Raw genomic sequence first — 13,682 nt, 5'->3', positions numbered from 1 at the left:
TGGTGGTGGTGGTGGTGGTGGCGGCGGCGCACACCTTTAATCCCAGCACTCGGGAGGCAGGGGCAGACAGATCACTGTGAGTTTGAGGCCAGCCTGGTCTACAAAGCAAGTCCGGGACAGCCAGGGCTACACACAGAGAAACCTTGTCTTAGAAAAAAAAAAGATGATCAAGTAAAACTGATACACTCTAACTACTCAGGCTGCCTCTGCCTGTATCTCACTTCTCTTTCTTTGGCTATAATTTTGCCCTGCCCATGTGATACCAAGGTTTGTTGTTGAGATACAGGATCTCATGTAGCCCCATCTGGCCTCAAATTTGCTATGGAGCTGAGGATGACCTTAAAACTTGTAATCCTTTTGTCTCTATCTATCTAGTGCTCTGGAGTGCAGGCATGCATAATGATCAGTTTATATGGTGCTGGGCTGAACCCAGAGCTTCGTGCACAGTAGGCAAGCACTCTGCCAACTGAGCTACATACAACCTCAGCCTCAGGAAAAGCTCTTTTAACAGTATTCGGTCCTGCCTGTTGCCTAGCATTGCAAACAAAGCCAATAATCACAATGATAAGGCACAAATTTCCTTTAACAAGGTATCTTTCCATCTCAAAATCAAAAACAGTTCACAAGCAAAACAGTTTGAAAACAAATCCATCATTAACTTTTTGTCCTATCTGTATATACTCTACTTTTTTGTCTGTTGAAATCTCCCTAAGAAAGTGACTATTTGAATTTTTTGAGAACACAGAGCCATGCACTTACTGTTACTACTGTCAAGACCAAGCAATGACTGCCTCTTTGAGTATACATGTCCACAAGTTTAAAAGCCAGTGACAGGTCCTACTACAATCTTCAGTTTTCACAATGGCACCAGCCCAATTCCAAAAGCAGACTAAATTCACCAAGTTAGGTGCTTTCTCAAGTCTGAACTTAATTTTTACTTTTCTCATGAGACTCTCAAGTGGCATATACTTCTAAACTGGAAACCATCTTGTTGAGTCTCTTGTCTTCCAAAGTATTGTGGGTTATATCACTCAACTTTTTAGTATAAAGTTATAACTCTCCTCACGTTTAGAAAAAGATCTTGATGCACTTAACTCCTGTTTAAAATGAGTTTCAGAAGTGTTCTGCCACTCTGTTGCCTCTTGTGTGGCGTATTTGCCAAAGGAGCAATAGTGGTCCTTGGCTTTGTGTAAGGACAGCCTGCTCATCAGTGTTCCCTGATCTTGTTTCTGAAGCAATTTCTGCTATTGCTTTAATTAAATTTGGGGAAAATGCTAAACTTTTCTGTGAAAATACTGAGGAGTCCACATTTTCAGAATGGGTGTACCTGTTAGCTATAAACCCAGGACTTAAAACTCTGATTACCATTTGGAATATTAGTTTCAAATGTTGGCTTTGGAGGTTCAACATTCTTTAACTTGTTTAGGATCTCCAACTGCTTCCGGCAACTTGTAGACATTGTTTTTTTGGCCTTTAAAACCTTCTGTTTTTTTCTGTCTGGACTTTCCATATTTCATATCCTAGAATTTAAAGTATATTTAACATGAGACTTTGTCTCAAAAAACAAGATTTAAATGCATTGTCCCAGTGAAATAATCACTATAATATTAAAATAATGAGAATATCTCTCCATATTTATTTGTACTTGAAAATTATATTTTAAACAGAAATAATTAGATACAAAGTTTTAAATAGGTCCTACTATAATGGACAGTGGTACCAATAGGACAGGATGAAAACCAGAAAGAGCCTCACATATAACCATTTGACTTCTTTTGAAAATGTTATCTGGATAAAGAATAAAAAGACTGGCATTAGTAATACAGGATTTACGTTTACTATGGGGAAGAAATATACATTAACCCTTACCTCACACCTTGCCTTAAAATCGATTCCAAAATAATAGGGAACAGAAACACAGCAAATTAATACTAAATGGGTCACATGTGTCAACATGGATGGTTAAAAGTTTATAGAAGAAAACGAGACCACACAGTTCTCTCTTTGAAGTGGGAATACAAGCAAGTACTACGACTGCCATCATTTTAACATGGGAGTGGGGGTTGAACTCAGGTCCTGGTAAAACATGTTACAAACGGCACCATTCGTCCTGCCTTGTACTTTTTTCTTTTCTTTCTTTTTTGTTTTATACTATTATACATGAATTCTTTGCTTTCCTTTTCTCTCTGTAGCCCTAGCTGTCCTAGACTTACTTTGTAGACCAGGCTGGCCTCAAACTCACAGAGATCCGCCTGCCTCTGCCTCTAAGAACTAGGATTAAAGGCTTGCACCATTGCACCCAGCTATGAGCTCTTTTTTTTTTAATTAAAAATTTTTTATTTTAATTTTATTAATTTATTCAGATTACAACTCAATTGTTATCCCATCACTTGTATCCTCCCATTCCCCTCCCCTAGGTCTATGACCGAGGGGGATGATCTCTTTTCTTAACATCTTTTCTGGACTCTTCATTTAAAGTTCTGATGTTTCATGATGATTGGGGTTCTATTCTGATACACACCAATTGAAATGGATGCCCCAAATAAGGTCACTTTTAAAGCTGCCAACTTTTTTTTTTTCCTTGACTTTTTGAGACAGAGTCTGATGTAGTCAGAATGGCTTTGAACTCACAACGGAGCTAAAGTGGTCCCTGAATTCCTGATCTTCCTGCCTCTATCTCCTCAATTCTAGGACTGTAGATATTTACTAGACACTCAGTTTTAGGAGGTGCAAGGGATCAAACCCAAGGTTTTGTGTGTGCTACTGTGCTAGATTAAAGCTGAGAAACTGATTTCCAACAAATCCGGTGTAAAATTTAAAAGTTCAATTACTACAGGACAAAAGACAATCTTGTATCTTTTAACTCTGGTGATCTTGATTTTATCTCCAATAATTTTTATGGGATTTCTTACAATTTCATACTTCCTAGCTTATTTTTAAAAGGCTGAAAGTGTCATTCTTTCTAATATCTATAATATTAGTTTACTTTCATTCCTCATCATCCTCAGACATCCTTTGGTACAATGTTGAACAGAAAATAGAAGAGGCAAGAGTAGTCATTGTGGTCCTAACTCAGAAGGAAAAACTTCTAGTCTCATCATAATGATGTTATCTGTGGATTTATCACAGATGCTTTTGACAGAAAAGACTCAAGTTTTTTTTTGTTTTTGTTTTTGTTTTTGTTTTGTTTTGTTTTTTTAAATCATGAAGCAGTGTTGCAGAGCTGGTGATATAGCACAGCTTGTAGAGTGCTTGCCTATTATGCACACAGCTTTGGCTTTCAAACTCAATACTGCATAAAAGCCAGTCATGGTGACACAGGCCTGTACCGCTAACATTCAGGAAGAAATAAAGACAGAAAGATCAGGAGTTCAAGGTTATCCTTGACAACACAGGGATCCATGCTAATGATAAAACAACTTCCATCCACAATTTTAAAAACCCAAAAGATTAAAAAAAAAAAAAAGCAAAAATAGGCAAGAATTTTAAACCATAATTTTAAATTATATCTACTTAAACAAACAAATAAAAATATGGGCTGGAGAGATGGCTCAGTGGTTAAGAGCCCTGGCTGCTCTTCCAAAGGTCCTGAGTTCAATTCCCAGCAATGACATAGTGGCTTGAAACTGTCTATCATAGGATCCAATGCTCTCAACTGGCATGCAGACTTTTGTGCAGACAGAGCACTAAAAACAACAAATATATAAGTAATAATAATAATAAAGGCAGCAAAACCAAAAACACCTGTGTGGTGGTTTGAATGAGACTGACCTCCATACACTTGTATGTTTGAATATTTGGCCCCCAGTTGGTAGAAACATTTGGAATAGACTAAGGGGCCTTACTGGAGGTGTGCCACTAGAGGCAAACTTTGAGGTTTAAAAAGTCCAAGATATTTCCAGTTAGCACTCTCTAACTCGTTTAGTGCAAAGCCTGCCTACATGCTCCACAGTGATCATGGGCTCTAAACCTATGGAACTGTAAACTCCAAAAAACAATAGAAAAGTAACTAAAAAAAGTTGTTACAACTGCTCATGCTGCTCTTTGGAGGACTTTGGACTAGGAAAGCATGTGGATGCTCTAAGTGGGGCTTAATAGACGATCCTCCTAGGAGCTTGGAAGACAGTAGTGCTGAGAACAATGTGGACTACCGGCAGTTCAGATGATGAGGCAGAGACCATTCTTGGAAAAAAAAATGTGGCTGCTTTTTGTCCTTGTCCTGAGAATCTTCCTGAGCCCAAACTGAAAAGTTCTAGACTAATTTCCTTGGCAGAGGAAATTCCAAGACAGCTTAATAGTAACTACTGAGTTATTAGTAATCACTCTAATGCAGGATTATAATGAAAAAGTGCAAGCTGGGCAAAAGAAATGTAAAAAAAAATGTACAGTTTGAAAAAGAAATACAAAATGCACCATATGAATCAAAAAAGAACACAAGAAAATTCAATTTTGGAGCCAAGGCTATGCTGAGAGATTAAGACCTGTTGTGAAACAGAATAAAGGTAGTGTACCCTCTTCAGGGAAAGACCTCATACACCTAATCCTGCAACTTGTAAAAGAACAGGACTGAGTTTTTTTTTTTTTCTATTCCTAAAAAGCAACCACCAGCCAATGATTATGTACAGTAATGGGGGGAGGAGATAACTGATCATTCCAAAGCAGGTAGCTGAACTTGTCAATGTTAGCCATGTGGCTCTGGCTTTAGTCATGAAGGAAACAGGAGATAAGGGGGTTCTGGAATCTTCTGCTGCTTCAGAACTACGAAGACCAGGCATTTGGCAAAGGAACCCTGCATGGAGGCCTTGAGGGGCTAGTTCATGAATCGTGCAAGGGAAGCCTGGGTTGCACTGGAGACTCCAGGATATTAAGGGGCCAGAGTCAAGAGCCAGCTGCCAAGGAAAGCTGCACAGAGGGAGTGGAACCTGCGTGTGTAACTGAGACACCTTGCAAATAAAAGTATTACACCAAAATTGACCCAAACTTAATGACCTTATATATAATCAGACCCCTTCTTTGACAAAAGAAAAAGATATAAAATTTTAAATGAAATCATTTGACTTAGGCCTTTTCTCCTAACTCATTCTCATCCATTGTTAGATCTCTACACAACTTTTCTTTTTCACTCAGTTTTAGCAATTTGTGTCAATCTGGGGATTTTTCTATTTCATATAACAGCATAACATACAACTGTATTGTTTTGTATTATTTCTTTTTTGTTTGTTTGTTTTGTTTTTTCAAGACAAGGTCTCTTTGTGTTAGTCTTGGCTGTCCCGGACTTGCTTTATAGACCAGACTGGCCTCGAACTCACAGCAATCCACCTGCCTCTGCCTCCTGAGTACCGGGATTAAAGGCGTGCACCACCATACCCAGCCTGTATTTTTTTTTTAATATTTTCAAAAAATGTTTAATTCTATGTTCATCAGTGTTCCACCAGAATGTATGTCTTGTGTACCTTTTGTGTGCCTGGTGCCCTTCCATTCTTGCTTCTCTTAGTAATGAGTATGACCTAATTACCTTTTGTTGCCATAATCAATACCTGACAAGAAACGACTTAAGGGAGGACAGGGCTAGTTTGGCTTACAGTTTTAGGTGATGCAGCAGATTGTGACGAGCCAGGCATGGAAGCAGGAGGATAAGATAACTGGTCACACTGGTCTACATTTAGGAACTGCAGTGCAAACAGGAAGCTGAGTTGGGCTATAAACCTCAAGGTCCATTCCCAGAGACTGATTAATCCTACAAGACTCCACTTGCTAAAAGATTTACAACCCTCCAAACAGCCAGTGGCTGAGGACCAAATATTGAACATTCAAGCCTATAAGGCAGTGGTTCTCAATCTGAGGGTAGTGATCCCTTTGTGGGTTGAATGACCCTTTCACTGGGGTTTCCTAAGATCATACAAACCCACAAATACTTAAATTAGCAAAATTACAGTTATGAAAAAAACAACAAAAGGAATTTTATAGTTGGGGGTCACTACAACATGAGGAACTGTATTACAGAGTGACAGCATTGTGAATGTTGAGAAATACCGCTATAAGGAACTTTTCACATTTCAAACAACAGTCATTTCCTGCCCATTGGCTTATGGTCATTTCATAATGCAAAATATACTTTAAAATCTCATAGTCTTGGGGGCTGGAGAGATGGCTCAGAGGTTAAGAGCACTGATTGCTATTCCAAAGGTCCTGAGTTCAATTCCCAGCAACCACATGGTGGCTCATAACCATCTATAATGAGATCTGATGCCCTCTTCTGGCCTGCAGGATATGTGCAGGCAGAACACTGTATACTTAATAAATAAATCTTAAAAAAAAAAAAAAAGAAAGAAAGAAAAGAAAAGAAAAGAAAAAGAAAAAGAAAATCCCATAGTCTTTAACAGTCTAAACACTGTTCAAAAGTACCAATCTCTTCTGAGATTGGAGTCAATCTGTCTTTTGTTCATTTGTGCCAGGGTCTTACTATGTAGTCCTGACTGGCATGGAACGCAATACACAGACCAGGCTGGTCTTCAACTCAAAGATCCACTTGCCTCTGCTGTACCACCATGCCCAGAGTTCCTGCAAAACAAAACAAAAAAACAAGTTACCTTCAGTAACCTTGCCACAAGACTCCATGACCCTTCACTCTTACATCCTTCACACCTGTAAAACCAGTGCCATGTCACATTCTGCTGTCATTTTGAAATGTAGCCTTGCCCCTTTGTACCAAACCTGTACTGGCCTCAGTATTTTTTTTTTTAAAGATTTATTTATTATTATATATACAGTCCTCTGCCTGCATGTACACCTGCAGGCCAGAAGAGGGCATCAGATCACATTATAGATGGTTGTAAGCCACCATGTGGTTGCTGGGAATTGAACTCAGGACCTCTGAAGAGCAGTCAGTGCCCTTAACTTCTGAGCTATCTTTCCAGCCTGGCCTCAGTATTCTTTGGTGTCACAATCTGTGAAAATACTTTCCTAGTAGGTTGTTTTCAACCAAGGAGCCCCTTCAAAAGCATTTAAATTAGGCTCTCTCCTTTTAAAGACAATTTGTAAGCATGGTGCTGGCAGTAGTGTATGAATTTAATTCCAAGCCAGGCATGGTGGCGCACGACTTTAATCCCAGCACTGGAAAGGCAGAGGCCGTGAGTTCAAGGCCAGCCTGGTCTACAGAGCAGAGTCTAAGACAGCCAAGGCTACACAGAGAAACCCTGTCTCAAAAAAAAACAAAAAACAAAAAACAAAACCAAGCCAAAAAAAAAACAACTTTAATTCCAGCATTCAAGAGGCAGAGGCAGCTGGATTTTTGTGAGCATAAAGTAAACCTAGAGCAAGCTCCAGGGCAGCCAAGGCTACACAGTGAAACCTTGTCTCAAAAAAAAAAAAAAAAAAAAAGGAAAAAAGTACAATTTGTAGACCAGGGGAGCCTTAGAGATATGCCTGTCTCTGCACCCCAAATGCTGGGATTAAGTGTGTCACCATGCCAGGCTAGACTTTTTTTAGTCAGTATCTCATGTAGCCTAGGGTTAGCCTACAACTGATTAATGGAAAACTAGATTGACTGCATAACATAATTATTCTGCCTCCATCTGCTATGTGCTAGAATTATAATCTTACCCTACTACACAGGATTTTTGTTCAATTTCTGTATAAGATTACTACCAGTAAGTGCTTTCTTTCTTTCTTTCTTTTTCTTCTTCTTCTTTTTTTTTTTTTTTTTTTTTTTTTGAGACAGGGTTTCTCTGTGTAGCCTTGACTATCCTGGACTCACTTTGTAGACCAGGCAGGCCTCGAACTCACAGAGATCTGCCTGCGTCTGCCTCCCAAGTGCTGAGATTAAAGGTGTGTGCCACCACGGCTTGGCTAGTAAGTGTTTTCTTTCTAATACTATGATATGGTGTGTAAATTTCCTCCCTGATGGAAACACTCCATCCTGCAGGGAAGGTTCATGACTAGTCAACAACTGATGAAGAAGTAAACAACTGGGCTGGAGAGGTTAAGAATACCAGCTATTCTTCCAAGGGTCCCGAGTTCAATTCCCAGCAGCCACACGGTAGCTCACAACCATCTATAATGAGATCTGGTGCCCTCTTCTGATATGCAAGCAGACTGCTGTATAAACAATAAATCAACAACAAAAAAAGAAGTAAACTCAAAACTTCAGGAAGTCCCGGAAACTGCCCAGATATACCAGGATCCTCCCTGCCAGAATAAGCAATAAAAGCTCAGAGCTCCTTTGAGATGAGCAGAACAAAGCTGCAAAAAAAGAAAAAAAGAAAAAAAAAAAAAAGAAAAACCAGCTGCCTGGAACACACAAAAACCAGGTGAGGTGCCTGGAATACATTCAGACTGACACATCTAGACAGGACACTCTTCAACCTGTTGTGCTGCCTGCAGGCTGTGTACTGTGCTGCAGATTCCCCTCTCTGTGTCACTGCAGCACAGGTATACTTTGGCGATACAGCCATCTTTTAGTCATTTCTACTACTGTAAGTAAACACAATAAAACACATTGGTTCACCAAATTGGACTTTGGTGGTATCCATACTTTGGTCTATCATGTAGACCTGTGTGTTCTGTTTCCCCAGGAAAGGATGTATATGTTATGTGGTAAATATACACATATGGCCCAATGAAACCAATTTTCTTAACTATGCTGTTCATGAACTTCTGGATATCAATAAAATATTAAGAGTCTAGATTTGTATACCTATCTTAATTTTTATATTGCAGTTTAAATATTTTATGTGTGTATGCCTGAGTGTATATATGTATACCATGTTTGTGTAGTGACAGTAGAGACTTACAAGAGACCATGAGATCTCTTTAGCTGGAGTTGATCCCTGGGGAAAACAGAGGGTTGTAAAACACCATGTGGATGCTGGGAACTAAATTCAGAATTACAAGTGCTTTAATCATCAAGGTATCTCTCCAACCCCTAAAACTGTATTTATTTACTTATTTATTCACTTAGAGAGAGAGTGCATGTGAGTGTATGTGTGTGAAGGAATTTTAACCCAGCAACCATGGATACTCTGGCTGGAATACAGACAGTTCTTTAACCTAGGAGACAGAGGCAAACAGATCTGAGTTCAAGGCCAGCCTGCCATAGAGCAAGTTGCAGGTAAAGAAAAGCTTAGGTCCAGTCATGGTAGTATCTTTAATCCCAGCACTTAGGTGACAGGCATGCAGTTCTGAGTTCTGTTCAAGCAAAACTGTTGGGTCAGTGAGGCAGTTTTTGCCAGGAAGAGTTTTACAGAGACAGGTTGAAAAGAGAATAAGCTAGACACAAGCAAAGACAGAACAGGCCAGAGAATAAGGAACTAGGTCAGAACAGATTGCTAGAGTTAGAGGCCAAGCAGAACAATTCAGTGAGAAACTAGAGAGGAGTTTGGGCCAGACAGCTGAGTTGAACCAGCCAGAGTTCAGAAAGGACTGAAAAAGGTGAGCTCATTTTCAGCAGTCTCACAGACTGCTTCCAGGACTAGGCCTAGGTTAGCAAACAGGGGTCGTAAACTTGGGGGTTGACAATTAGGCAAATAAAAATCACTTTTGCAGGGCTAGAGGTTAAGAGCATTGTCTGTTCTTCCAGAGGTCCTGAGTTCAATTCCCAGCAACCACATGGTAGCTCACAATCATCTATAATGTGATATGATGCCCTCTTCTGACCTGCAAATGTACATGCAGAGTATTATATACATAAACAAATCTTTTTTAAAAATTAAAATTAAAAATTAAAAAAAAATCACTTTTGCTCATGAGCATGCATGCTGTATGCCCTGAGTAACTGGCAGTCACAGGACAACTTGGGTAGTTGGTAACCTCACTCTACTATGTGGATCCTAGGAACCAAACTCATGTAGTCAGGCTTGGTGGCAAACTCCACCTGCTGAATCATCTTCTTAAAATGTATTTTAAAATATTTACTATTAAATAGTATTACTATTAAAAATAGTACACATTTACTATTTGGCCTTATTTTTGAAAAGTTAAAACTTTAGTATGTCAGAAAAATTTTTGACGCTAAACTCATCTTGGGTAAACTGGCTAGTGGTCGGTCAAGCAGACCAACCATAATTTCTATACAAGTATCCTTGACTTCAAGGTTATGAGAACATCCTAATGGCTTGACTGTAAACAATGCTTGCTTGCTCCCTGCCAGTGTCCACAGCTGCCTTTCTGAATCTGTCTTTGCCTTTAAAATTGAAGGTCAGGCTGCTAAAACTTTAGTATGTTGACTATTATAAAATAGTCAACAAGATAATAAAAGCTCTTCTTAGAGACCAAGTTATGGTAGGTGAGTTAACCTTATGAGAATCAACTGTTCCTTTCAATAATGTCTGGCGAATAGACTGGCATATAGCATCAGGATCACATGATCACCAGCATACCTTGGCCTTTACTTTCATATTCATCAATTTACATTCAGGTCTTTTGGTCCCAGTACTCGGGAAGCAGAGGTAGGTGGATATCTATGGTTTGAGGCCATCCTGGTCTCCACATAAAGTTCCAGACTAGCCAGGACTACACAGAGAGCCTGTCTTTCAGAGAAAAAAAAAAATCTGGTAAATGAGAAAAGTCAGAGGACAACTTGTGGGAGTTGGTCCCTTCTTTCAACCAGGTGGATCCAGGGTATGCAACTAAGGAGTTAGGCTGGGAAGCATGTACTTAAGGTACATTCTTGCTAACATCTTTTTTCAACTGTATGAATGTACATGTGTTTGTTCAAGTCTGGGAGGTTAATTTTGGGCATCTTCCTGGATCATTCTCCATCAGTGTGTTTAGTCTCACTTACCAGCTTGCTCTAGTAACCCCATCTAAGCCTTCCACATGCTGGGCTTATAGGAATAGCCCCACATTGGAACTGACATTTACTGGGATTGGAGATATGACTTCAGTTCTTCATGTTTGTAACTGCTTGACCCTCTGAGCCACGTCCTCATCCTTTAAATCTGCATTTAGTTTTGTTTGTTTTTCGAGAGACATGGCTTCTTTGTAGAGCCCTGGCTGTCCTGGAACTAGCTCTGTAGATCAGATTGGCCTGGAACTCAGAGATCCACCTACTCCTGCCTCGCCAAGTGCTGGGAATAAAGCATATGCCACCATGTTAGGCAATTACTCTACCACTAAGCTTTTCCTATTCTGAGACAAAGCCTCACTATGATCCCCAAGCTGACCTTGAACCAACTCTGTAGTGTTCAGGTAGGCCTTTACATTTTGATCCTATTGGCTCACCCTCCATAGTACCTGGAACTATAGCCCTTAAAACTTATGGTTTTCATCCATAATGAGATCGGGTACCTCATTGTATACATAATAAATAAATCTTAACAAACAAACAAAACCCTCGTGGACAGGATTCTTTAACCTATACTTACAAAGATGAGTAAGAATTATCCAAGTCTATTGTTTTAAGTCTCAGAGAATAAGACAGATCAGTAGGCAAAAGACCTTGCCATGCAAGCCTGATCCCTAGAACTTAGTGGAAAAAGCAAATACAGAAAGTTGTCCTCTGGCCAAGGCCTTTAATCCCAGCACTGGGGAGACCAAGGCCAGCCCGATCTACAAAGCAAGTCCAGGACAGCCAAGGCTACATAAGAAACCATGTCTCAGGGTGGGGGTCGGGGGGAGGAGAGTGTTGTCCTACCCTCCATATATGAGCAGTGGCATATTCAATGCCCACTCAAACACAATTTTATTATTATGCATAGATCAGAGAACTATGGTATAAATGCAAGCAGAGATGAAGTGATTGCTAATTTCCATGTCAAAATTCAAAACATTAAGTAGCAAGGAAATATAATAGAATTTAAAATTGATATTAAGTACATTAAAGTCAAGCCAAAAAAAAAATTCAAGACATACCTAAATTGCACTAGGTGTTCAATATTTTAACGCACTGCTTACATATTTCTGCCGAGGCAGGAGTTATTCTTAGCATACAGATGATCTAGATCTGTACTGAGTTATGGAGACTAAGTTGATTAAAGTTAGATTCATCCTTTCTAAAATAAATTGAGAGGTAAATGAGCCAACATAAAAGGAAGCATTCACAAGGTTGGGGATTCAGTGTATGCAATTAACCTATTTTGCTTCTTTTCACATTTATTATTTACTTATTTATTTATTTAGGCAGTGTCTTGCTGTATAGCTCTGGCTGGCCTTAACTTACAAGAGATCCTCCTGCCTCTGCTTCCCAAGTACTGGGATTTAAACTGTGCCTCAGGACACCAGGGAGAAGTCAGTTTTCCTTAAGAATTTTGTTGTTTCCTTTGTTGAGATACATTCTTTAACTTGTTTGCTAAAACTGGAAAAAGATGAGGAAAAATAAGAAATTGTTGGTTTTATTTTTAGACACTTCTACCTGAAAGGAGTTCAGCATCAACTCATGGTGTCCTATTGCAATAGGTTACTGAACTGTATAAAGTTAACATTTTTTTTCTTTCTTCCTCCAGAGACAGGGTTTCTCTTGTAGTCCTGGCTATCCTGGACTCACTTTGTAGATCAGGCTAGTCTCGAACACCTAAGAGATCCTCCTGTCTTTGCCTTCTGACAGCTGGGATTGAAGGCCTGCACCACCATGCTCAGCTAATTACCACACCTTGTAAACACATTCTGAAGAAAAACTTTTGACTGCTAAACTTACCTTGGGTAAACTGGTTAGTGGTCGGTCAAGTAGACCAACCATCATTTCTATACAATGTATCCTTCTAGACTTCAAGGCTATGAGAACACTCTAATGGCTTGACTGTAAACAATGCTTGCTTGCTCCCTGCCAATGTCCACAGCTGCCTTTCTGAATCTGTCTTTGCATTTAAAATTGAAGGCCAGGCTGCTCCTCTGCCTGAGACAGCCCTGACGGTGGTGAATAAAGGTTTCACCTAATTTGATCTATTCAGACCTGGTGTGTACACCGTAACACTACGGTGTAACAAGCTCACGAAAGGCTCCGTAGGCTTGCTCCAGGTGCCAGTCTTTTCTAGCAAATTAGTCCAAACGTGCTGTCTGTCAGCCTAACATAAATCAGTGTAACAAGCCGGACGTGGTGGCGCACACCTTTACACCCAGCACTCGGGAGACAGAGGCAGGTGAATCTCTGTGAGTTCGAGGCCAGCCTGGTCTACAAAGAGAGTCCAGGACAGGCAAGGCTACACGGAGAAAAAAACAAAACAGTTTCATAAGGCAAGCTCCAGGTAGTTAACCGTTCAGGCACCTACATTACTCAGAGCAAAACGACCCCATCACTGAACCTGACCGCGGGATCCATGGGATGTCGGGATCCGTCAGTTCACCTGCCATGCCCAGAGAGTGAAGAGCAGAGCACAAGGCATTTCCGCCCACACACATACCGGGAGTCGCCTCAGGCAGCGGTCAGCCAGCGCTTCCGGCTTCCTTGCCCCTTGGCCATCCCTGAGCTCCCCGAGGGCAGTTCCCTCCAGGTCCGGCCCGGCCCCTGGGTGCACACTTCACCTGGCCTCCGAGGGCCGAACGCCGCCATGGAGCCGGCCGGCCCGCCAACCGCCTCCCTCACGGAGCCATCGCCGCCCCGCGACGTACCTGTTGCGGTCGCCACTACCCGGCCGCTTCCACACAGCGGAGAAGCCACGACCCAAGACAAAATGACCCGCCTCGGGCCAGGAGCGAGACTAAACCTCCCTCCCTCCGCCCCCTCCCGGACCGCTGCCAGCCAATGAGAG

General features: G+C 40.7%; 1 protein-coding gene across 12 annotated transcripts in view; it reads right to left on the bottom strand.

The window, feature by feature from the left end:
* The window catches only part of ATF7IP2 (activating transcription factor 7 interacting protein 2), a 69,017-nt gene that overhangs the window by 39,619 nt on the left and 15,716 nt on the right, over nucleotides 1–13,682 (bottom strand). For 4 of the 12 annotated variants that reach the window (XM_084762474.1, XM_084762472.1, XM_084762476.1 and 1 more), the window contains exons 3-4: nucleotides 6,464–6,561; nucleotides 1,366–1,520 (exon numbers count right to left, since the gene is read on the bottom strand). In XM_084762474.1, coding sequence (XP_084618600.1) covers nucleotides 1,366–1,510 — 145 coding nt within the window. In that variant the 5' untranslated portion in view covers nucleotides 1,511–1,520; nucleotides 6,464–6,561. Of the gene's footprint in view, nucleotides 1–1,365; nucleotides 1,521–6,463; nucleotides 6,562–13,334; nucleotides 13,516–13,542; nucleotides 13,681–13,682 lie in introns of those variants that run through there. The other 8 variants (XM_084762479.1, XM_084762478.1, XM_084762480.1 and 5 more) reach the window with 8 other exon arrangements.

The sequence above is a fragment of the Acomys minous genome, assembly GCF_964271855.1.
Source record: "Acomys minous genome assembly, chromosome: 16".
In the NCBI taxonomy this organism is placed as follows: domain Eukaryota; kingdom Metazoa; phylum Chordata; class Mammalia; order Rodentia; family Muridae; genus Acomys; species Acomys minous.
The sequence above is the reverse complement of the archived record's forward strand: the minus strand, read 5'-3'. Positions and strand labels throughout refer to the sequence as shown.